Source organism: Orbilia oligospora, assembly GCF_000225545.1.
Source record: "Orbilia oligospora ATCC 24927 unplaced genomic scaffold scaffold00054, whole genome shotgun sequence".
In the NCBI taxonomy this organism is placed as follows: domain Eukaryota; kingdom Fungi; phylum Ascomycota; class Orbiliomycetes; order Orbiliales; family Orbiliaceae; genus Orbilia; species Orbilia oligospora.
The window spans coordinates 1,477-25,234 of record NW_011645611.1 but is presented as its reverse complement, the minus strand read 5'-3'; the positions used below and the strand labels follow the sequence as shown (position 1 = coordinate 25,234).

Genomic DNA, 23,758 nt, shown 5'->3' with positions numbered 1-23,758 from the left:
AACAACAACAACAACACAACATCAACCACAATTGATTACCTAATAGTTAAATTGCACCATCATCGTCATCCCATACGCGTCGTACTATATGCACGCATACATGTAATAAGGCTTACATTATATTATCGGTATATCAACCAACCAACAACCCATCTAAGTCATTGTAACCTGTCCGTTTCCGAAAGAAAAAACAGGGAGAGAAAAAAAAGGTTAGAGGAGACGTATGCTTAAATATCGATCGGTTCGATCTGGGGCATCGTGAAAGCACTCACCAGCTCTTCTGCACTCGTTGGATGGATCGCGACACAGCTATCGAAATCTGCCTTCGTAGCCCCCATCTTCATAGCAACACCAAACCCTTGAAGCATTTCGGCACTCCCGAGACCAATGATGTGAAGACCAACCACCTTTTCCTCGGGTCCAACGCATACCAATTTATATGAAGTCGGGCCCTTATTCTCCAGCATTGCATAGTACATGGCAATAAAGGAGGTCTTGTAAATTTTAATATTCTCGTCCCCATACTTCGCTCGAGCCTCTGGTTCAGACAAGCCAATTGCTCCAATTTCAGGGTGTGCGAAAACAACGGACGGGACGTTCTCGTAATCTAGCTTCTTCGTGGAGAATTCAGGTGGTCCAAACAGACGTTCAGCGAGTCTCCGGCCCGCGGCAATCGCAACTAGACATTGAGACACCCACACATAAAATATTAACAGGCCAATCCTTTCTAATTGCCGGTCAATGGTCACCATCTATCTTACCGGGTGTCAGCTCCACTTTGCCACATACATCCCCAAGTGCGTATATATTCCTAATGTTGGTGTTCTGGTAGTCATCAACCCGGACAAAACCGGTTTCGCTATCCAACTCAACGCCAGCTTGGTCGAGGCCCAAGCCGTTGACGAGCGGTGCTCTTCCTATAGCCCAAAGGAGGGTATCGACCTCCAACTGACTTCCACCCTCCCCATGGAGTATCAACGATTCACCCGATTCAGACTTTTCGATTTTTTGAAATTGCTTCGAATTCCTATGGATCTTGATCCCTATCTTCTCGTAGTGGTTTGTGAGAACTTCTTGAATCATGGGATCGAATTTTCGCAGGACTGTTTCCCCTCGAATAAAAAGATGGGTTTCAGAGCCGAGCGCATTGAAGATTCCAGCAAGCTCGACCGCGATATATCCAGCGCCCACTAAAGCCACTTTTTTCGGAAGCGTCTCCAGGTCAAAGAAGCCGTCGCTGGTTATACCAAGCTCAGCACCGGGGATGCTCCTTGGTGTAATAGGGTATCCTCCTTTTAGTCGAAAGCATTAGCGGGTCCCTCGTGATGATAAACCAGATGGTTTTCAAACCTGTTGCTATCAATATCTTTTTCGCTTTGACGGTTTTAATATCCTGGGAACCATCAATCGCCCGCAGGGCTACTTCATTAGGGGAGACTAAGCTGGCATGTGCGGAAATATATTCGACACCATCCTTGTCCAGGTTTCGCTCATAGATGCCGTTTAGACGTTTTATGTACGCATCTCTTTTGTGTTTAAATGAAGTCCAATCGAAAGGTGCTTTCTGTTCGAGTTTAAACCCATACCCGCCAGCATCATGAATTGTTTCTGCAATGAACGCAGCGTTCCAGCACACCTTCTTGGGGACGCAGCTGATCGGTAGCAATCAGTTAGTCAGGTACGAACAAAAAAGTCTAGACGTCACCCGCAGCGCAAGGAAGAGGCTTTTCGTACCCAACATTCACACAAGTGCCGCCGAGTCGGCCGCTATTTTCCACGATTGCAACTTTTTGCCCGAACCTGCTCGCCGCTCTGCGAGCAGCCCCAAGACCGCCGCTGCCCCCACCAATAACGAGGAAGTCATATTCTTCGGACTTAGATATAGGTGCCATTTTAGTGAATTGTCTTCTTACAGCGGACAACCGTGACGCTGCGATGGGCAAGCGACGGACGAGAGCAGAAGCAAGCAGGTTTGCGGTTTTTCGGCGAGGGGCCGGTAGTGATATGCGGGGAACGGAGACGTTTGGAAGATGCACCGTTTTGTGAGAGAGAAGATGGAAGCAGAAAGAGGGTTTCCTCGGAAATTTAGTCGGGCGTCGAAGTTATATACTTCGGAAATAACAATGATTTCTTAGTCCTTGATGTGATGTCCGAAGTATCCCGAAGAATATTAGAAATTAAGACCCCCCACCCTGCCTGCGGGGAGGATGCGCATGCAAGCTTGGTCTGGATTACTAACAGCAGGGTGCGGATAAACCACCAGACTCGCCTGGACCGCTGTATCAAGCAGGTGCAGATTGGTCAAATCAGTGTTGGGAAAGTCGAATTGTTGTTTCTGGTCCAGTTCTAAAATAACAAATATCGCAGATGGAAACCAAATAGGTACTTATTTAAGTACTTGCCATGTAGAACACACTGGCATCACTACTGGCGCCGCTAGCCACCTCAGGTCTCAAGAACTTTAATAATTCGAGAGGATATATACTTAAAGTCGGTCCCTAGCTTAGGTAGGTCGGTAAAGTAAACTAGCGACGCCTGACCCTAACTACTATAGGAGCTACTGCATCGAAGCTATCACATCATATAAATTACACGTACGTATGCAGAGTAAGTATCAATCTATATGGCCTGGGCTGACCTGGCCTCAAATATAAAGTATCTTTGCTAATCTTGTACATATAGTTCGCGCTCGCTCTGAAATTCTCAGCCCAAACTACTGGCTGCTAGCTCCATATGAAGCAAGCCTGGTCTCCCTTTAGAGGCCGGAAACCAGCAAAAGATGTTGCAGCGCCTTTCGTTGCTACGAAACGGCGAACTAAAGGATATCCTTCAGCGATGCGGGTGGCCTGTTTCCGGCACAAAGACCGTAATGGCTATGGAGATACAGGCTCGATCTCACCGATCCAGACTAGCGACTTATCAAAGGTCGAGACCAGGCATGCTAGAACCAGCGGAAAAACAACTGGATGAGCATCGGATATTGAGCATTGATATGGGGATCAAAAACATGGCCTTGTGCCTACTTAGAGTCTCCCAACAGGAGATTTTCTCCAGTGAACCAGTCACCCCGGAGATACTCACTTGGCAAAAGTTCTCTCTTTACGACCACCATCTCAACCACGGCCATGAGAATGGTCCGAATAGCGGCACCCAAGATATGGATTTTGCCTCCGTCTCGTTAGCGCCGCTTGCCACGGCTTTGGCAAGGCAACTTATTACGACTCATAAACCCACCATCATAGCGATTGAAAAACAGAGATACCGGACCATGGGATCGGCTGCGGTACAAGAGTGGACACTCAGGGTGAACAAATTGGAAGCGATGCTTCACGCTACATTGAGAGTACTGCAAGAAGAGGGCATTTGGGAACAAGGCGCGACTCACAGTATCTGCCCCCAAAAAACAACCGGATACTGGCTAGGTCGGTACGGTTTAACCGATGGCGCTAGGAAAGGGACAGTCACAAAACCCTTGAAAGTCAAACTGGTCAAATCATGGCTTGAAAACGGGCATAATGTAGTATACAAGAAGAGCAACTTCCTTGCCGCAGACACTGCATCTCTCTTCTCTAAAGTGTCCAGTCAAGCCAAGACAAGAACAGGAGAAAAACTAGATGATCTTGCGGACTGTTTGTTACAAGGCCTCGCACTTATACATTGGGAAATAAGCAGACTTAAACTACTCGAGGGCTGGGAATAAAACAACATCAGAGTCAAGTTAGTCTTTTTCCTAATCCAAGAACCAGCGTGTTAAAATAATGCGCAAGCATTCCTAGCAAAGATGTTACATTCGGTATTTGCGCCATTAGCTAAGAAGGTCATGATCAAAAGGCCTCTCTGCTCAGCGGTGGCATCCAGATATCAATTCGTATATTTATAATATAGTATCCTCCAGAGTATATATATGACGTGATTATAGATGATTGAGTGGTATGCGGAACAATCCAAGAAAAACTAACGGATGAATAACAGATAAACAATGGGGGGAAGGGGAGAGTTTCTGGGGCAAAAGGCCCGCCTCCAGTCAGCCTTTGGGCCAGCCAGGATGTCTCAATCGCTAGATAAAGCGCCCTAAAACTTAAAGGCGATCCCCAAAACCCTTCAAAACCTGGACTGTGAATTGAAATCAGACAAAATGGTTCAGAAATTAGAGGAGGGATTCATGTTCCCAAATGCTGACTTTTTTCTGCGGTCACTTCCGCTAACAATTCGAGCGGTGCCATCGCCGCTTGGTATACTCGAAACCGACAACGGTGGAGGTGTTTCCTTGCGATGGAGTGAGAGATCTTCTTCACCTCCACGCCGACTAAACCAAATCCGCCATATAACACCAGCGACGCCCACAATAGACAGTATACCAACGACGCTAACAACAACGCCAATAATAATCTTTTTCTGCTGCGGAGTAACACCAGATGGAGACCCGGGTTCGCCTCCGTTCGCTAGAGAAGGGTCGTCCGACGAAACCATTGTCGTTGTCGGAACCACATCGGTTGTTGTTGACTCTCGACCAAATTCATCGGTTATAGTGCGTGTAACCGTCACCTTCGTTGGAACGGGGACTTGCGTGACCGTACTAGTCGAACCAGGCTCGTCGGATCGAGGAGGTTCAACTTTTGAGGTTGTTGTGGTAGAGTTGCTGAAGGGGGGTGTGGTGGAAAGACCCGCATCCGTTCCAGCAGACAGTAACCCATCATCACTGCCACCAGAAGAGGTTGGTGCAGGGTCGAGTGACGATAGCTCTAATGATGTCGGATCCGGTAGTGATGAGGTTGGTCCATCGGAGTTGGAAACTTGTCGCTTCTGGGGGCTGTCATCCAAAAGTGAACTCGAGGCGATCCGCGATGAGAGGAGGAGGGCAACCAACAACACCAGCAAAGACTCCCATGTTCTATATTGGATTAATTTCATTGTATTGGAACTAAGACCGGTCGGCGTACAGGCTATCGGCCTGTTTTGCGGGAGCACGCAGGTTTGGCAGATAATATAGTCCGAGGAATCCGGTGGATATCGATACTGACAGGCAACTGGAGATGTGCATTTGGATTCGGGCGCAGCATTTGGTCAGGTACTGGGTACTTATTTAAGTACTTAAGTAGTTTGGCAGGGAGGGATAGGATTGGAAGAGGGCGAGGGAGAGTTCTAAAAATGACAACCCAGGAAAGATTCACCCGCGCCAACACAAAAACAGTCAGGCATATGCAGGAACAAGCATTTGACTGGACGGCCGGCTGGCCAAGCTAAGAGGGACGTCACAAAAGCATCACCATGCACAATTGAGATGAGTTACATCATAAATTAGGCATTTGAAGCACAAATAGCAATAGCATTACCGGTAACAGAAGCCGTAGTAGTAGCAGCAGTAGTAACGGCTGTAGTAGCAGTAGTTGTAGTATTATAATTCGTAGTGAACGTTAACAAGCAGATATAATATACGGTAATGATAGATATCGATACATAACAGATACATAAACTAATCGGGTGACTTGGGTACGTGGGCAAATTAAATATTTGGCCAAGTGTTTACCTCTTCTCTTCGATGTTCCAAGAACGGTGCCGACATGAAAACTAAATCTAATCAAGACTCCGCGCTCTCATATTTTGCGACATGGGTGGATATGGCCCTATTTGTATTATTACTAAGTCAGTAACCAGTAAACAATCTTATCTTTTTGTATAGTAAAAGCTGGCGTACCTTCCGCTAGGATCCGATTGCTTGGACCATGTTGGAGTCCAGCGCATCACAGTAGATGCACACTGTTTGGGGAATTGCTCGTCGAACATCTGACGGTACCAGTATCTGTTACACAAATTTAGTAACCTATCGAAGGGATTGGGTTTGGATGGGTTCGCAGAAGAACTCACGCCTCCTTTGTATCCGGAGCATCGCTTTCCCAAAGTTCCCCACGCTTTGCAAAATCATCGTCGCTCACTACGCTCGCCGCGGTATCCTAATAGTAGCGGTTGGTGAGTCGGGCCCTCTATTCACACGAACGATTAACATACCTTGAGCGCGTCAATCCAACCGTATCCAACCCCATCACTGAACTGCTCTTTCTGCCGCCATAAAATATCTCTTGGAAGGAATGGTTCTGCTTCAGGCTCAGAGCTTGTGTCAAAAGCAGCTCGTAGAACCCATTTTTCAATTCGGCCGTTCCCAATCATTTTTTCCTGGGGGTCAAACCCCATTGCCACATCTAAGAACTGATTTTGCATCCGTAGTTAGCATTCCCCATTCCCGAAACCCCTAGGTGCGAGGAAATTCACCTACCTCCTTGTCGAGAAACGGCACACGAGCCTCCAGACCCCACGCTGAAGTTGATTTGTTGGCTCTCAAGCAATCAGCAAGGTGGAGGTTTTTAACCCGCCTCACAGTTTCGTCATGGAATGCCGCCTTGTCCGGAGCGGCATGGAAATATAAATAACCACCAAATATTTCGTCACTCCCTTCTCCGCTTAAAACCATCTTCACGCCGAGGGCTTTGATCTTCCTACTCAGAAGATACATCGGGGTTGATGCTCGAATTGTCGTAACGTCGTATGTCTCCAGGTGATAAATTACGTCCCGTAGCGCGTCGAGGCCCTCTTGGATGGTAAATGTGTAATTGTAGTGCTCCGTTCCGAGGAAATCGGCAACTTTTTGTGCCGCAACCCCATCTGGCGACCCTGGGAGCCCAATAGAGAAGGATCGCAACCTCTCGTACTTGCGAACTGTCTTTAGGTGACCTTCGTCGTCGATCCCGACAAGATGGTCGTTAGTGCCGTTGGGGGTATTATAAATATTGAGATCAGAGCCAGCCCGAGTCTCCCTGACGGCTATTGAAGCAATAAGACTCGAATCAAGGCCTCCTGATAGGAGAACACCATATGGCACCTCTGCCATCAAGCGCTTTCTCACGGATTTTTCGAGTGTGGCCCGGATAACCTTCAAATCGAGAGGTGCAGTAGGGACCCGGCTTGGCTCCCACCAACTAGGCTGGAAATATCTGGTGGTTTTATTGGTCTCCGAGTCGTAGACGTGACCTGGGGGGAAGGAGATTATTTTATCGCAAACAGGATGTAAACACTTGAGCTCTGAGGCAAAGTAAACAGTGTCGGGCTGCGACGAGTTCCATCCCTGGTAAAATGAAGTGATGCCAATAGGGTCCCGAGCTGCAACGACCCTATCCCTTTCCGAGTCATAAAGGATAAACGAAAACATCCCATCTAACATTTTGGGAGCTTCGATATCATGCTCAGCGTACTATGTTCGACTGTGAGATTACATTTTTATTTCTAGAGGAAAGAAAAGGGGTGAACTGGGAGGGGGAGGGGGAGGAGGAGGAGGAGGAGGAAGTGGTTAAGAATGATAGTTGGCATACTAGATAGAGAATGACCTCGCAGTCTGAGTGCGTCTTAAACTTATACTTCTCGCCGAAACTCTTCCGGATGAGCCTGTGGTTGTAAATTTCGCCATTGACCGCCAGGATCAGAGTATCATCTTCACTGGTTAAGGGTTGTGCACCGCTATCTATAGCGCAAGGGATCGTCTTAGTCCCAAAAACATTCTGGTACGTTGATGGTGGGGTGGAAGAGGGGCAAAAGGAACGTACCGATGCCGACAATGCTGAGCCTTTCATGGGTGAGAACTACAGATGGATTAATCAGACTAAATTTCGCAGAATTTGCTTTCTTGGGTGGTGAGGCATACTTGTTTTATTAGAAGTTACATTTCCACCTGTAATAAACATTAGAAACAAAGCTCGGGGGGTCGCCCAGGAGAGCACCTAAGGGGAGCATCTAAAAACCTACTCCAATCGGGACCGCGATGACGAATCCTACTCTAGGAATTAGAAAGCGACGAGGATAAACAAGGTGGCAAGTTAATATTCTTACGCTTTGGAGAGCTGCAAGGCCGTCGGCTTGAAACCTTGGACATTGGGGTGCTTTATAATTTAAGAAAACGAGGTTAGTTTCCTATGAGACTGAAGACCGAATGGCTAGAAAACAAATACCTTATGACAGGCGAAAATTCCACACATTTCTTCGTTTTTGGTTTCTTAATCGATTGGATAACAAATTGGGGTTTGGGAAGCTCTGCAGTTCTGCGACTCCGTGTATGTTGGTGTTGAAAGGGGGATACAAGAAAGGCTGTGACTCTTTTGATTTGGCAGTTGCGAATGCGGAACTGGAGAGAGTTAGTCAATCGCCAATTGGTGTCCGATCTAGGGCCGATACCGATACATGCGGATACAGGCAATTGCAAGGGTAAATGCTCAATTGTAGCTGTGATGGGAATGACGGAGGAATGGGAAACAGAGTAACATAAAAGGCGAAAACACTCGTTTATATATTGTAATTTTGTGCGTGAGGAGAAAGCTGAAAAAAATGAAAGAAAAAAAATAAATAAATAAATTTTAATGATAATAAATGTATATACCTTAAGTAGGTATATACTTATGTATATAGGGAAGAAGAAGGCAAATAGTAACCAGAAAAAGAGGTCGCGAGCTCAGTGTTCGGGTAAATCAGAGAGGAAAGCGCCGTGGTGGTGGTGAAATAATCGAAAAGTAAGTACTTACTTAAGTACTTATGTAGGTACTTCTTACTTGAGTACTACTCAGGTAGATAAGAAGTCAAGTCAAATCCAGGACTGACTCAAGTATGAGATGTTGGGCAGAAAACGTTTAAACCCCGTCGGATCGAGACTAGCTTAAGTCAGTACTTACTTGCACATAGACCACTATCCTGGATATTCTAATACAATGTAAGTCTACTATATAAGTCAGTAAGAGGACGAAGCAGGATTGGACCCTTTAAATGGACCTCTAGGCCTCTTAGCCTATGTAGCTTACCTCTGCCCTTAAGCTTAATTCTAACCCCCACAGGGTGACGGCTAGAACCCGATGCACTACAATGGGATTGGGTCGTATTCGCCGTCTAGCTTTTCCTCAGATCATAGATGCGGTGCATGGTTTCATTATTTCATTGACGGTGCTGGCATGCGCAGATGTATTTACTTAGAAGTATATGTACATGTACGGTGGGGGATGCATTGCAAGATGCATGTCGCCGTTTGCGAGAGGAATAGCCTCGATATGCATCCGGGGTGCATAAGTATTGACAATATCTCGCAATGCAATTGGCTGACATCTCCGAACTGCTGCTTTTAGTTATAATCATATTATATAAGGAGGAGGAAGTAAGTACATTACCTAAGTACGGCGCTGGGTGGACGTGTGTTAAGTTAGTCTCTGTGTAAGTATGTAATTACCTACTTAAGTACTTAAGGATTTAAGTACCTAGGTGTGTGGGGTCACCAGGCTACTTACTCTCTCCAACCTCAGTCATCAAATCTAGATTTCCTCTCCTCTCCTTGTCTTCGACATCAATACTCATACATCCACTCACCCGCCCACCCCGAATACGCCGACTTACTTTTCCATTTTGCTTTTCCGGTAGAAACCCTTCCTTTGCTCAGTACCGACTTCCCCAAGTTACATACTCAAGACTTCCCTCCCCACCTATGTATACCATCTGTGACAAGCCCCGATGTCCCACCGTCCGTCCGACAATGCTCACCCCCATGAATCTTTCCATACCCCGATGCAATCCATAAATTTCGCCCCTCCAACCTCTCCCTCCAACCCAGGTAATCCATTTCACTTCGGCAGTTCTCCGGTCCAGCAACACCACCTTTCCAACTCTCCTACGGGAGAATTGCTTGGAAGCAATAGCCAACAGGGGAAACGCGTTTTTCGCCCCAACCCACTACCACAGAGGCTGGATGATGCTCGTGAGAGACGGCGCAACCTTATACTAGAAAAACTCCAAGCACAACGGGAAAATAGGGCAATGCAGGCGAGAGGCGGCGAAGACGAGGTGAGATATACATCCCCCACCCCCTCTCGAAACGTCGTCGCATCCTCCGTCGAGCGCTGCTGATTACCCCTCCCCTTCTCTGGTTAGATGTTACGCTTAATATATCTATCGGAGAGAAATCGATGGGAGAGCGGCCAGGAACGCGTAGCAGTTGCGATGTCCTCATGTAAACCTCCCGCAAGCGATGAATATGAAGCACTTCACATGGCGGATACCTATCCGGCAGGCCACCAAGGTTCGTATACTCCTTTACCCTGATTCGGGCATAAACCACCCGTACTCTCTAACCTACCGCCCTAACTTTGTCACTTATTCGTCATGGTGGTCACGGATTTTAGATCAGGATATGGCAATGGTCGAGTTAATGGCAGACGTTGAGGAGCAAGAACTACAAGAAATTATCAACTACCATCAGTCCCCGGATTTCACACAAAGAATACAATCCAACAGGACGTGTCCGGGGTGCAAAAGCGATGAAATCTTAGAATCTCCTACAGAGGCAGTATGCTTCAATTGTGGTATAAGTATCGACCGCTGAGAACACCGTTAACCCCGGCAAAAGTCGAACGGTATAAGATCTATAATCTAGACACAGTATAAATCCGGCACATGTTAAATGCGGTTTTGGTATCAAAGCTTGGGAGCTTCATTGCGCCATACAGTTAAACTAGCAGGCCTAGATATCCCACCCGCCATCACGCAATCAACAGCTCAACGCAATTGAAATCAATCCTGTCCTAGTTCTTCTTTTGTCCACCCTCCACCGACTTTTCGACCCTTCCCCACGGTTTGGTCCCGTTTGACACGGCTCCAGAGACTAACATTTGGGTCCCATATAAATTGCCAAATGACATAGGTCCAACTTTTGTGCTGAGGCAAAGGCTCATAGAACTCAGCTGCTATATCCCGGAGCTTCCATAGGCGTGTCCATGGGATCGCAGGGAAATCATGGTGTTCATTATGGAGTCCCACGTTATAGGTCAGAAAGTTTAGGACACCGTAGTAACTGTATGTTTCTACAGGTAGGATATCTGATGGCGATGACCTTGAGGACCGCTCCTTTATTTTCTCGAAAACATACTATAGATGCGGCGAACGTCAGTCCCTGAATATGAAAGCAGCGAATACACACCCAAGACTCCGCAAAGCTACGGAATAGAAACCCACATGTTCTGCAATGAAGTGCCCGGCACATGGGTGAAGACTCCCTGCTAGGAAACTGCTCCAAAAGAAGTACCATAAAACATTCCAGCCCACGAACTTCACGAAAATTGCGTCGACAGCAACCTGCGTAATGACATTGAAGAAATGGATCCAAGTAAATGGGATTCGGTATATGGCCATCGGCCGTAAAGCATAGAAGAATATCTGAAATGTAGCGAAGAATGCCTTCCCCAGCACCGAATCGAGAAAAACGGCTTCTAAACTAGTTGGCAAATCGACATCGAGGCCCTCTACCCCAAGCGACTTATGATGGGTGAGATGGTATGGCTAGGTATTGGCACCGGGTATTTAGTGATCTGCGTCGGTTGCTCACGAGGAATAAAGCCTTAACCTACCCGAAATGAAGCACTGTATGGTATTCCGATGGGAAGATTCGCGACGATAGCAAGTAGTCGGTTCGCAAATGGCTTTTTAAAAGCAAGATTATGGGATATTTCGTGAATCGCTAGAAATAAGTTTTGATTTGCGGTGCCCCCAATAACATAAGCGGTCAGGAGAAACTTCCAAGAAAACACCGGTGTATCCCTTAGCGAGTAAGCGATCAAGAATTGAAGTATCACGACAAAACCAACGACGTATTTCGTAAGGGGCTCGGGGCCGCACAGTTTCGTGACCTTGAGAGTGAACGGTTTAGTAGCATATCCACACCACGTAGTAGGCGAAGGGCTGAACGGTACCTCGGGGTGAGCCTTGATGATCAGTTGTCGACGGGTTCTATGGGGCTCTTCCTGGTATGTCCATAGCCAGTCGTAAAGCTGGGAGTCGACCTCATTGGAATTGTGGCTTGGGTCTGGGATTTTATGCCTAGCAGGGCTAGTTTTCGAATTCCTCGATACGACGACAGTCTTTTGCATGATGAGCCCGTATTACGAATTGGAAACTTCGTATGAATATCTACACGTTCCTAGAGCTGGTCAGCATCCTGTTTTTTTTTTTTTTCCAAAGCCTTGGGCCAATGGGACATAAATACTCCTTGATCTAGATCCCCAATGTGGCTTCTAACCTCTTGGGAAAACAGAACCGGTTTTTAAGGCCGCGTAGCCAAGAAAGTATCGGAATCTTGCGCCTGTGCTTGCTGACCTTGGTATGTCGATTCAACTGTCGCAGCGGCCTCGGCTGTTCGGCGTGCGAGCTTAGGTCTACGTAGCCTTTTGGATGGATTGGTGTTCAAGTGGGCACATACTCGTTGTTACATGACCTGATTTGAACAGGAGCTTTATTACAGCTCTCGAAATGACAGGCTTGGCAGGACTAGCGGCTAGACAGAGATAGAGCTCAATTTTTGGAATACTGTGTGCAGGTGCAAGGGTATTACGCAAGCTATATATTAATATATAGTATTTAGACCCTAAAGTGTATCGATTCTACGAAGCAAAACCACCGGGAGAACGTCGGAGGATTTTTCTTTTTCTTTTTAGTTTTATTTATATTTATTAGATCCGGAGACTATTGTCCACAAATGGAAGTACTATACATATCGGTTATCGTCGAATTCTCGTTCTAGGTCAATAGTCGTTCCCACGAGATACCACCTCTTTACAAGTTGGTCGCAGAAGAATTGTCTGGGGAATAGTAAGTGATTGGAATTACTGAATTATGTATATAAAAATCATGAGGGGGGATTCTTACATGTTCGTATTGCGCTGTGTAAGATCCCTTAATATCGCAAAGAGGCGGGTAGGCTTCCACTATACCACTTGTAACGAGGTTATTCAGGCCAAGAAGGTAGCGTTCCTGTCCAAGGCGATCGAGATATCTCCGGCAAAATGGAAGCGTACCAAAGTTCTTATTAATCACACTTAACAAGGACTTTGCAGACGGCAATCGCAAGGGCACGGTGCTAGTATCAATATCTGATCTTTTAGCATAATGTGAAACCTCGAGCTAACGTATCCACTTTTGGTCAGTATAGTAATTGAGAGGAACGGATTTGGGTTTTGTTTAATGGTTTTGCCATACATCGTCATGAACTAAACCACGTCCCGTGGACCCGAAAGTTTCGATTGCGAAAACTTCGCCTGTAGACAGAGTATAGTTTAGCATTAGTTTACGGGTTTGAACCAATGTATTAATCGCAATTGCTGAACTCGCCTTCTTCCATCTTGGTCTGGTCACCACCTTTCACGATTGGGACGCTCTTTCCGCCATGAATTTGATAAGGGTTGATACTATGTCCATTAAGATTTCGGATAGCCTTAACGGGATACGTTACACCTCCAATTTCAACTTCGTAGCTCTCCATGACTTCCTGAATAGCGGATCCGATATCACAGACCCTCACATCGATACCAGCTTCCTAGGGAAAGTCAGTAGAGCGCCTTATAGTGTAGGGAAAGCGAGAAGAGAATCCAGCATACTCTGACTCCAGTATCGGTTGCGTCTTTAACGGCAGCCAAAAGATTATCATATGTAGGGTCAAATGCGACTGTAAATGCGCTATCAACGATTTTCCCATTTACATGGACTCCAAAGTCAACTTTCATGACATCCTTTTCCCCGACAACTGGTTGAGAGAGGGTGTTAGCCATGCCTCCCACGTCGCTTGTTCTTTTCATAAACAGAGTGCCCTTACTCATTTTGTTTCCGGCGTTTGGGGTATAGTGAGCGGCACAGTTGTTGATAGAAAGTCCTGTCGGGAAGCCCATACCCGCGATGAGGCCATCTCCTTCCGTTAATCCATTGTGTCCAGAAAGCGCCCTCACCGAATCTTCAATGTTATTCGCAATATCTGTGAGGGCCATGCCGGGTTTAATCATTTTTTTAGCGTACTGTCGAACTTGACGATGGATCTCCGCACCCTGTCGAAAATCTTGATGTGTATCATTATTGATTCTATCGAGGTGTCGTTTTTCTTCATTCGTTGTCCGGGATAGATTGTCGTCTTTGTATTCCACACATTCACCTTCGGGGTATACTCGACTCGGGAACAGGCTCGAGAGAAGGATTCGGGGAGGATCGGATTGAGTGGTTGGGACAGGGACACCCTTCTTCTTAGGCTTCTTCTTCTTCTTCTTCTTCTTCTTCCCAGGCGTGCCGCCGGTGTCTACTTCGATTACAACAGAGGCAATTATTAAATATTCGATTAAAAAAGCGCGGGAAATGGTATGCGGAGTACCGTTAAAAGGAGCAATCCATTTGTTTTCTTACCTCCTCCGTTTGTAATAGCCGCTGGATCTTCGGGTTCGTCGTCAGATTCGGGAGCGTTGTCTTCAGCTTCGACATCCTCGAGTTTAGTTTTCAAGAATTCTTTAGAAAGCGATGCTTCCAAGCTATTGATAGCTGTGATGCCAGCACCTAAACATGCAAAGGTGGTCGTGGAGTTTAGTACATGAGTTTGAAGAAGTCTAGTCTATGGGCTCGGCTTTATACCTTGACTTTCCTGTGGTGTGTCAGGCATGCTTTGAGGATGAGATAAAGACACGGTACTATTTCTAATCATAAGACCCTTGTCGTAGATTCAAATACCGGTGAGGCTTGTGATCAACTTCAGTACTTACATGGCTATATGTGTGTATACTACGATATCGATCTTGCACTTGCTGGCCGTATGATGTTGTAATAATAAGTTGATACAATGAAAAATGAGCCGGATGTCCGAATCGGGTAAGCCCCCCCAGTCCTCGAAACGAAAAAACAGGCCGGGAAAATTGAATTGAAACCACACAGACGCACCTCCCCCCACCAACCAATCAGCCCACCCGCCCTTTCATCTTCTCAATACCTGACCTACCTGACCTCTTCTTCCTCGGTTGTCTTTGCTCTACCATCAATCCGCTCTACCTCGTACATACCTTCAGTGAGTCCCTCCCATATTCTCTTTATAGAACTCAGTCTCCTAATATTGACTACCATCAGTTTCCCAACCGTCTCATCTACATTTGTCAACATGGCTCCTCCTGCTTTTTCCGATATCGCCAAACCAAGTTTGGATGTAGGTTAAAGCGAAAATCCTCTCTACAAAAAGTATGTCACTAATCAGTTCACGCAGCTCCTGAATAAGGATTTTTACCATACCGCTGCGGGTAATCGCTGCATACAAAACCCTACGTTTATCCGATTAGACATTGACTCGCACTGGATTTTCTATAGCCACTCTGGAAGTAAAATCGAAAGCGCCAAACGGCGTTGCCTTCACTGTCAAAGGGAAGAGTGATCATAAGAGCGGGATCAATGGACAGGTTTGGCATCCAAATCTCTATGACTATTCTCCCATTCTTTTTGCTAAGCTGCGTTTGAAAATCAAATAGCTCGAGGCCAAGTACACAGATAAGCCAACCGGTATGAACATAACCCCAACCAGGATATTCTTTGGGCGGACAATTTCTTATTCCTATATTTCAATTGCACCCATGATACAGGTCTTACCTTGACGCAGGCATGGACTACTTTCAATGCCCTTGACACGAAGGTTGAGCTTGACAATACCATTGCAAATGGTCTTAAGGCCGAGGTCCTCACCCAGTTTCTCCCCGCTTCCAAGAACACTGGAGCGAAGTTGAACCTCCACTTCCGCCAACCAAATTTCCATGGCAGAGCCTTTTTCGATCTTTTGAAGGGACCTACCTTCAATGGTGACCTTACCGTTGGTCACGAAGGATTCCTGGTTGGGGCAGAGGTCGGATACGATGTCACTAGCGCCAAAATCACTCGCTACGCAGCTGGCCTAGGGTATTCTGTACCCGAATACACCGCTGCTATCACTGCTAGCAACAACCTCAGCGTCTTCTCCGCCAGCTATTACCACAAAGTGAACTCTCAAGTCGAAGCTGGCGCTAAGACTACATGGGACGCGAAAGGCACCTCCGCTGTTAGTCTCGAGGTTGGAAGCAAATATAAGCTTGATTCCCTAGCTTTTGTCAAGGTAACTCTCTTTCCCCTCTTATATCAATGTATGGTACGGCGGTTATTTACACTAGTACTAATACTTTTACTTTATAGGCAAAAATCAACAATGCGGGCATAGCAGCTCTAGCCTATAACCAAGTCCTAAGGCCCGGTGTTACAATCGGCCTAGGTGTTTCAATCGAAACCCAACGGCTCAACGAGTCTGCACACAAGGTAAGCTCCTAAAATCAGAGTAGACCTAGACCCGGTTCGCTATGCCCTGACAACTGACATTATCGAAAATTATAGTTCGGTGCATCTTTTACCTTCGAAGGTTAAACTATATCGGTATCCTTGCTGATGTTTTAATCTGTGCGAAAACCCATCAAATTATTTAGAAAATAACTCTTAGAAAGCCCCCTCTGCTTCTTCTTCTTCTTCTCCTTCTTCTTCTTCCTTTTTGTAAAATCCAAAAGATATTCGAAAACAGGTCTCAGAGTCCGAACCCCCATAACGAAAGTATTGTGCGATCCGAATTCTCTCCCGTAAGAAAATACTGAAAGACCAAGCTTCAACTGAATCCCAGAGGATGGCGAGCCAAGTCTTTTCTCGACACCTGGTGATTCGTAAAGTTATGCCTTCGCCAGCAAGGACTCATGACAGGCATAAGCACTGTGAGGGGGGCGAGGGGATTTAAGACCCAACCAAGCGCCTATACTGCTGCCTACGAGGTTGGTTAAAATGGCGGATTTATTGGCGAACTAGACTATACACGATCATCATAGTCAGTGCTGATCTCCGTTACCAACCACCTGCCCAGAACACCGACTAAAAGGATGCAGGTCCCAACCGCAACTGCCCTTAAACAGAAATCCGATACATCCGAATAATTTGTCTTGCCAATAGGCTTGTATGCTCCTGAGCCCTTTCTAAACCGTTCTTGATAGATATAATGCTGTCTGTACTTCTCGTCCCAATTAAACCGAGATGAACGTGGTGTACTAGCCTGATCATCCAATTTGATGGGCCTATCTCGATAGTACGATGGGGGTGGGCCTTGTGGGCTCACCGGCCTCTTCGATAGTCCACCCGCTTCACGTCCACCAACTGGCCCACGCTGGCCGTGGTGACGCCTGTCGCTCTTTGAGCGAGACACCTTCAAGGAACTATCATATGATGTTTTGGAGACAGAGCCAGAAAGAATTCTATAAGCATGTGATATTTCGACAAATCGATCGTTTGCTGTTGGGTCGCCCTGGTTTCGGTCGGGGTGGTGAAGCTTCGAAAGTTCGTAGTATTTACTAGGTTTCTCAAACATTAGTTAACAGGTAGTCCTTAAGCACGATAGTATACACCCACAAAGGATGCTTCTGAGATAACCTACCGCTTAATCTCAGATGGACTAGAGAAGGGGGGTAGTCCTAAGGTATCATAAAGAGACTTTTGGTGTCCATAATCAGAGTTGCGATGCTGTGCACGGGGTGAGGGGTAGCGGTGGATACACCGAGCATGGTGACTGTCGACGTCGAGGGTTTTGTTCAGTACGGCTGGGGCTTTCCCGGCGTGGAGTAGAGCAAAACCGCAGCTCGGCAGCCGTATTCGAAATCGCAAAGCTGCCATGCCATGGTTTTTTTATCTTCTTCTCTGCTTCGATCCCGAAGTTTTGTCTGAGGCTTCCATGGATTGGTCGGGTATAAGCGTGCATACATTATCTGATATAGGGACTCCCAGCAGCCCAGCATTAGCGACACCCTGATTTTAATCACGTGATGCCAAGTTTACCTATAAATACTTACTTCAGCGAATTAAGTACTTAGATAAGAAGAACGAATCCGTATTCTTCATCACCAACAAATAGCCCTTCTCGTTCCCCAAACAACCTTCTTACATACTACTTAAGTAACTATTGCAAGTACATAGTACTAAATACTACTTCCCAGTCTTGACTTACCGTTGGGACATTAGCACTCCAAGAGCCACCCGTCTGCAAAATGACCAGAGGAAACCAGAGGGAAAAGGCCAGGGAAAAGAACCTCAAAGCACAGTCCGGCCAGGTAAGACTTCCCACAATGTCAAAGTTGGGGCTGATTTTCTCTAACTTCACTCCGACCATTTAGAAGAAAAAAAACTCAGTAAGCTTGAAGAAGTCCGGGATATCTTCTGCTACATCATAAACTTACAGCTCTAGGTCAGCGGATCTGAGTATCAGCGCCAGAAGGAAGCCACTGCCGAGATAATGCGCCAGAAGCAAGCAAAAGGTTCGCCCTGTTACAAAAAATAATAATGAACAGTATCACATTACATTTGCGCTAATCTATATGCCTGTGTTGGCAGCGTTGGCCGATAAACAAGCTAAGGAGGGGGGGTCCTCAAGTAGCAAAACATAACCAAACATCCTGGAATGGTGTTCGCAAAACAACATTTAGACGATGCAATCTCGATTCCTAGCGAGTATCATTTCTCTAAAAAAAAATTAAAAAATAAAAAAGAAGAAAAAGAAACGACATTCCTAGTTAATTGACTAAAACCCGATATCGATAACTGATCCATTACGTTTAAGAAAATTTTAAATACTGCTAGCTTGTCGAGAGCTCTGTTGAGTTCTGTATATTGGAAACAGGGCCCTTTGTTGCGGCGATAGCATCGATGAGGCTAGAAGTGAACTTGAATGCTTCATCGTTGATAGAGTTGAGGTTGACACGCCCCAATACCTGGTTTTTTGTATCCTCGACCTGGCTTGCAATGTTCCGACGATTCGCTGCTTCTGTTCTCCAGAATTCGGAGATGTCGTTCAGGTTCGATTCATTTCTCGTCGTTGTGCTCTTCACAAAAAGGCTAGTCCGAACGTGGCTCACTCCAACATCGAGAGATTTGGACAAGGCTTCAATCTTTTCCAAATCCGAAACCCCACTGAAGCCATACCGGCCTGTAGCAGTCATATAAATTACGACTCCAAGCATACAGTTGATGGTGGCGATCGCTAAGCCTCTATATGTGAGTAGCCGCCAATGGTACCAGTTAATATCTTGAGTTGAAGTAGCCTGTGTATTTTGCAAAAGGTCATGGCTGTATAGTAAAACGAATTCCCCTAAAGCAACCCCTAATCCAGCCATGGTAGCAGAGATCCGGAATGACCTGGCAGTCTTGGAAGACAAGGAGGATGTAACCAATCCGAGAACAGCAATGTTCACAATATGAGGGGCCGCAATTGTTGGAGCACTGTAAAATAAATAACTAGAGGGGTCCGAAATTGAGCACCAAGCACATTCAGTCAAGGGTTTGGGGCCATGTGCAGCATAGAGGAGACGACCCTCCCTTGTTTTGAGCGTGTTTAGTAGTACTACATCGGTACTTGAGAGGCCCTGTAGCCCTTCTCGGAGCCGTAGATTTTCAAGTCTACGCAGGAGAACATCGTTAGGCGTCAGAAGAAGTCGACTCTCCGTCGCCTTGATGATATTTTGGCTTTGAAAGTAGGATAACGAAGAGGCAAGTGCGAGGAATATGGTAAGCGTTAAAATATTCAGACTCAATCTTGTCTGAGGGTCAAGAGTTCGTGTCGATGTTTTCCGCACATTCACGGACCGGATAATCGCGATAAGTTTAGGAATGAAAATCGGTCCAAAGAGGAATGCGGCCGTCTGAAGTCTAAGGTGTAGCGATGGTTAGTTTTGCTAGATAGGTACCTAAGTACTTACTTAAAAGCCAAGTACCTAGGTATATACACTACTTAAGAGGGGGGTAGCTTACGTCGTCCATGAAACCATATCTGCTGCTTGCCTGGCTTGGTCCTCTAAGATGACATATATACCTATCCGGCACTGATACTTTGAGCAGCCCTCGTTTGCTGTGTAGTTGACAACAATTGGTAACAAGGCAGGACAGGTACTTGCTCACTTAAACAGAATGCGGGTGGAGTTAGCGTGTCCTTTCTGCCATGTCGTCATGGTTTTAGCTTAGCTGCATGTAATTGGTATGAGGGAAAAAAACCACTCTCCAAGGAATCCGATTCGAATTGTTCTCCCCCAAATATAAATTTAAAACCCGACAAAAATCAAAAAAATTAAAAATTGTTTAAAAAAATTTCAAAAAAAGGAAAGGGAATAGGAAGGAAGGAAAGATACTCCGCCAGACTAGCCAGAGTCCGTATTAATATTCTCAATTGCAGTGTAAGTCTCCCACGTCGATGATTAATGTAAGCAAGGTGCGTCCGACTCATCAATTGCTAACCTCTTATCGATTGCTTTCCAGTATAGTAGAGAGCAATGGCTGACCCGACACACCCGAACGGGCCATCGAAGCGGCAGGAGCCTGAGCGGTGGGATAACGCAGATGAGCCGGACGCAAAGAAGTTTAAAGGAGACAATTCAAATTCCTCAGACACGGAAGGACCCGAAACTAAGCTCAAGCTAGCCTCGGAGAAAGAAGGGATCCCACCGCCTCAAAACGGCCAGAGCCTGGTCCCCAAGGGCTATAGCATGAACCCTCCTCCTACAGACCGTTCGGTTCGGGTCTATGCTGATGGTGTTTTCGACCTTTTCCATCTTGGGTGAGTACTTATATACGCGTATAAGTCCACTAGCACTGTTAATTTTGGTGTATATGACCCGACACCATCATAGGCATATGCGACAGCTCGAACAGGCGAAGAAAGCCTTTCCGAACACCTACCTCCTTGTCGGGATCCCCAACGATATAGAAACCCACAAAAGAAAGGGCTTGACTGTCCTGACTGATAAAGAGAGAGCGGAGACTTTGCGGCATTGTAAATGGGTGGATGAAGTCATCGAGGACGCCCCTTGGATAGTAACCCCCAGTTTTCTGGAGAAACACGCTATCGATTACGTTGCGCACGATGACGAGCCCTATGCCGGAGCTGACACGGACGATATATATAAACCTTGCAAAGAGGCAGGGAAGTTTCTGGTCACCCAACGGACGGAAGGAATTTCAACGACGTACATTATAACAAAGTCCGCTACATCCAACCTTACCTGTCCGCTGTCTTGGGTCCTCTCGCTAACATGTCCGAGATATGCAGGATAGTACGGGATTATGACAAATATATTACAAGGCAGCTGAGAAGAGGCACCCCGCGGCAGGATCTCAATGTATCATGGTTGAAGAAAAACGAGCTTGACATAAAACGGCATGCGGTTGAACTCCGCGATTCCATCAAAACAAATTGGACAACCACGGGAAGAGAACTAAGGGGTGAAATTGGAAAATTCTGGTCGCCGCAGCCGCAAACTCTCCCCGCACTTTCGATCCCTGATAATGCTACTAGCTCTAGCATCGACCAGATTGACATCGGACGTTCCGCATCCCCGCATACAGATTTTGCCACCGGATACTCTCTAGGGCTCATAGGAGGTGTTCGATCCTGGGTAAAACAGTCATTACTATAGCAAGGAGGATTTTATCTATCAGGCTAACTTCAATTTATAGATGCAGGTACGATCGAGCAGTAATCGTGGGTCTAAAGCGACGTCCGCCGAAAACTCGGACCAAAGCGACGAAGAGGACCTCACTAGAAAATCAATTTCTCCTACTCGAGAGCAAATGGATCAAACAATATAGTCTGTGGGAGCCCCTTGATCATGCTGAATCTCAAATTTAGTGGGTTCACCCGCCATCGTCTATTGCTTCGCACTCTTCAGCTACCAAGAAGTATTCCACTTCATTTCTTCTCGACGTCGACTCTCTCTCTCTTATTTTTTTTCTTTCCCCCCCAATAACAGGTCCTTCTGCGTGCCACTACAGGCCCATAATAGAGGCAACTATGTAATACTGGGCTTCAAGAGTGCAAATATAAATTTTGGTTGTTGTGCGCAACCATTGTGGAATATCAACTGCTGCTGTAACATGTAAGCTTGCCTCTGGCGTGGCGGTTTCCCTGCATGCACTGAGGTAAGCAATCTGTGCCAAGAGTTCGCAGGGCAGGTGTTGTGTGAAAATCCCATCCAAGGATTTTTTTCGCACCATCCATCATAAAAAACCATCCTGAGCGACAACCCCCAAAATTACAATCCACAACCAGAAATGTCAACTGCTATTCAAAATAAACGCTCACGTAAAAGGCCTAGGATTCAAACAGATCCGGCGGTCAGTCGAACCTCCTCAACCCAGCTTAGATAGTACTAATATAACATTCGCATTTAACATGTCCACAGGAAGCTACCAATACCACCGACTCTAAAATGTCCCTAAAAGAAGCAGAAGATGCAGCGAAAACCCCCATTGCTGAAAAATCTGGCGTCATATACCTTGGCCGCATACCCCACGGTTTCTACGAGGATGAGATGCGCGCCTATTTCTCACAGTTCGGAACAATAGACCGCCTGAGGCTTTGCCGAAATAAAGCAACTGGGAAATCCAAACATTACGCTTTCATACAATTCTCATCAGTGGAGGTTGCGCGCATTGTGGCTGAGACTATGAACAACTATCTGCTTTATGGACATATATTAAAATGCAAGCTACTTGCGGAATGCGAGTGTGATGAGAATATGTGGATTGGCGCGAATAGGAAATGGAAAGTTGCGCCGCTCGCCAAAATACGCCGACTCAGGCACGAACGCAGGAGGCCCCCAGAGGTTTGGAACCAGCTTCAAAGGAAAGAAAACAGACGGAGGTTAAGCAAAGTTAAAAGATGGGAGACGGCGGGCATATCTTATTCCTTGGGATGATTAGGTAGATCCGAAGGTTTGATGTAACACTATCGAATTGGGCCCATGGAGCCAGATAATTTCTATGTACAGTAGCCTGCTTAATGAACAACCAAAGCGGAATGAGAGGATGTGACATTCTTTTATCCTCCGGCCTTATATTACGCGATTGTTGGTCAATCGGCTTGGTCCTAACCACGTTGACACCAGAGCCGCGACGGCGGCAGTACAAGCACCCCACACATTAACACTCACACTACCCCGGGGAGCTTGTGGGAAACACAACCCCCATTCTACATAATCTGGTACCCATCCATTTGGAAGCCAAAACACCGGTTCTCTACGGTGCCAAAACTGTATAAAAAAACCTAATCCTGAGAAGAGTAGCCAGCGGGTAGTCGAGATGGCCTGGCTAAACCTCATCTTGTGGGTGTCCACGATTTCAGCTAGATGCTAGGTGATCAGAAAAGGTGACATAGCTTGGGAATGAGATAAAAGAAACGGAAGCCTGGCTTACACAACTTTTCGGACTCAGCAGCTCTTCTGTCATGTTCCCGCCTTAGTTTCGCCCACTTCGCAAACTCATCTTGGCTACTTATAGTGGCCATTTCTTTTCGGATCCTCAAAATCTCTGCTTGCTGTTGTCGAAGCTTTTTAGCATCGGCCGACGCTCTCGTTGGTATGATTCGTGTATACGTTTCCCAAATCTAGCTTTGTCAATTAGCAACGATCCAAGCTATATCAAGGTATACACACACACACCGCTGGAGTCAAGCTCACAAATATGCTTGTCACTTGCCACCCGATTGCGAGCAGCAGACTAGTTATTAGTAGATGCGACATCGTGGTGATAGTTGGTAGATAAATATACGTCGGAGTCTGGTTACAAAGTAGAGAGGACAAAGTACTTAACACTGTAATGTAAACAACACAGATCCACTTACAGGCTATTTTAACCTATCCCAATGGTTACCACCCCTTTGCATAGATACCCTACTACACTAATACTTTGGCATAACAAAACATATTATAAAATATAAGTAAACATAATTTGTAATCTAAATTTCGAATTCTAAAAGAAGATAATTAAAATTATTGTTACAATAGCTGGGCGGAATTTACAAGATCTGTTAGCAATCATGGTTCGGGAGTACTTAGAGAAATGGTAGCCGGAAAGATCCAAC

The 23,758-nt window shown here is 46.1% G+C and overlaps 13 protein-coding genes across 13 annotated transcripts; 5 read left to right on the top strand and 8 right to left on the bottom strand.

The window, feature by feature from the left end:
• Positions 1-153: 153 nt before the first annotated feature.
• On the bottom strand, positions 154-1,892 carry AOL_s00054g13 (uncharacterized protein; the record flags this gene model as incomplete). Its single annotated transcript, XM_011121329.1, has 5 exons — positions 154-168; positions 273-679; positions 762-1,292; positions 1,351-1,652; positions 1,735-1,892. The coding sequence occupies 5 exons, from the start codon at positions 1,890-1,892 to the stop codon at positions 154-156; spliced, it is 1,413 nt and encodes a 470-aa protein (XP_011119631.1).
• An 887-nt stretch (positions 1,893-2,779) lies between these two features.
• AOL_s00054g12 (uncharacterized protein) lies at positions 2,780-3,700 on the top strand (the record flags this gene model as incomplete). Its single annotated transcript, XM_011121328.1, has 1 exon — positions 2,780-3,700. The coding sequence occupies one exon, from the start codon at positions 2,780-2,782 to the stop codon at positions 3,698-3,700; it is 921 nt and encodes a 306-aa protein (XP_011119630.1).
• A 440-nt stretch (positions 3,701-4,140) lies between these two features.
• On the bottom strand, positions 4,141-4,911 carry AOL_s00054g11 (uncharacterized protein; the record flags this gene model as incomplete). The annotated part of the gene is made up of 1 exon (XM_011121327.1): positions 4,141-4,911. One exon carries the CDS (start codon positions 4,909-4,911, stop codon positions 4,141-4,143), a length of 771 nt encoding a protein of 256 aa, XP_011119629.1.
• A 667-nt stretch (positions 4,912-5,578) lies between these two features.
• Positions 5,579-8,021, bottom strand: AOL_s00054g10 (uncharacterized protein; the record flags this gene model as incomplete). Its single annotated transcript, XM_011121326.1, has 11 exons — positions 5,579-5,624; positions 5,696-5,800; positions 5,866-5,951; positions 6,007-6,204; positions 6,272-7,243; positions 7,362-7,510; positions 7,593-7,628; positions 7,691-7,717; positions 7,792-7,817; positions 7,876-7,925; positions 7,995-8,021. 11 exons carry the CDS (start codon positions 8,019-8,021, stop codon positions 5,579-5,581), a joined length of 1,722 nt encoding a protein of 573 aa, XP_011119628.1.
• A 1,510-nt stretch (positions 8,022-9,531) lies between these two features.
• On the top strand, positions 9,532-10,399 carry AOL_s00054g9 (uncharacterized protein; the record flags this gene model as incomplete). The annotated part of the gene is made up of 3 exons (XM_011121325.1): positions 9,532-9,861; positions 9,949-10,096; positions 10,200-10,399. The coding sequence occupies 3 exons, from the start codon at positions 9,532-9,534 to the stop codon at positions 10,397-10,399; spliced, it is 678 nt and encodes a 225-aa protein (XP_011119627.1).
• A 188-nt stretch (positions 10,400-10,587) lies between these two features.
• On the bottom strand, positions 10,588-11,939 carry AOL_s00054g8 (uncharacterized protein; the record flags this gene model as incomplete). Its single annotated transcript, XM_011121324.1, has 3 exons — positions 10,588-10,941; positions 11,029-11,352; positions 11,421-11,939. 3 exons carry the CDS (start codon positions 11,937-11,939, stop codon positions 10,588-10,590), a joined length of 1,197 nt encoding a protein of 398 aa, XP_011119626.1.
• Positions 11,940-12,590: 651 nt separating this feature from the next.
• Positions 12,591-13,128, bottom strand: AOL_s00054g7 (uncharacterized protein; the record flags this gene model as incomplete). Its single annotated transcript, XM_011121323.1, has 3 exons — positions 12,591-12,647; positions 12,715-12,969; positions 13,045-13,128. The coding sequence occupies 3 exons, from the start codon at positions 13,126-13,128 to the stop codon at positions 12,591-12,593; spliced, it is 396 nt and encodes a 131-aa protein (XP_011119625.1).
• A 25-nt stretch (positions 13,129-13,153) lies between these two features.
• Positions 13,154-14,482, bottom strand: AOL_s00054g6 (uncharacterized protein; the record flags this gene model as incomplete). The annotated part of the gene is made up of 4 exons (XM_011121322.1): positions 13,154-13,381; positions 13,443-14,128; positions 14,233-14,379; positions 14,455-14,482. 4 exons carry the CDS (start codon positions 14,480-14,482, stop codon positions 13,154-13,156), a joined length of 1,089 nt encoding a protein of 362 aa, XP_011119624.1.
• Positions 14,483-14,971: 489 nt separating this feature from the next.
• Positions 14,972-16,248, top strand: AOL_s00054g5 (uncharacterized protein; the record flags this gene model as incomplete). The annotated part of the gene is made up of 7 exons (XM_011121321.1): positions 14,972-15,016; positions 15,074-15,107; positions 15,175-15,263; positions 15,333-15,363; positions 15,444-15,946; positions 16,024-16,143; positions 16,219-16,248. 7 exons carry the CDS (start codon positions 14,972-14,974, stop codon positions 16,246-16,248), a joined length of 852 nt encoding a protein of 283 aa, XP_011119623.1.
• Positions 16,249-16,675: 427 nt separating this feature from the next.
• AOL_s00054g4 (uncharacterized protein) lies at positions 16,676-17,529 on the bottom strand (the record flags this gene model as incomplete). Its single annotated transcript, XM_011121320.1, has 2 exons — positions 16,676-17,210; positions 17,294-17,529. 2 exons carry the CDS (start codon positions 17,527-17,529, stop codon positions 16,676-16,678), a joined length of 771 nt encoding a protein of 256 aa, XP_011119622.1.
• Positions 17,530-18,485: 956 nt separating this feature from the next.
• On the bottom strand, positions 18,486-19,673 carry AOL_s00054g3 (uncharacterized protein; the record flags this gene model as incomplete). Its single annotated transcript, XM_011121319.1, has 2 exons — positions 18,486-19,554; positions 19,657-19,673. The coding sequence occupies 2 exons, from the start codon at positions 19,671-19,673 to the stop codon at positions 18,486-18,488; spliced, it is 1,086 nt and encodes a 361-aa protein (XP_011119621.1).
• A 748-nt stretch (positions 19,674-20,421) lies between these two features.
• On the top strand, positions 20,422-21,486 carry AOL_s00054g2 (uncharacterized protein; the record flags this gene model as incomplete). Its single annotated transcript, XM_011121318.1, has 3 exons — positions 20,422-20,879; positions 20,948-21,293; positions 21,355-21,486. 3 exons carry the CDS (start codon positions 20,422-20,424, stop codon positions 21,484-21,486), a joined length of 936 nt encoding a protein of 311 aa, XP_011119620.1.
• Positions 21,487-21,948: 462 nt separating this feature from the next.
• On the top strand, positions 21,949-22,595 carry AOL_s00054g1 (uncharacterized protein; the record flags this gene model as incomplete). The annotated part of the gene is made up of 2 exons (XM_011121317.1): positions 21,949-22,011; positions 22,080-22,595. The coding sequence occupies 2 exons, from the start codon at positions 21,949-21,951 to the stop codon at positions 22,593-22,595; spliced, it is 579 nt and encodes a 192-aa protein (XP_011119619.1).
• Between the last annotated feature and the right edge of the window lie 1,163 nt (positions 22,596-23,758).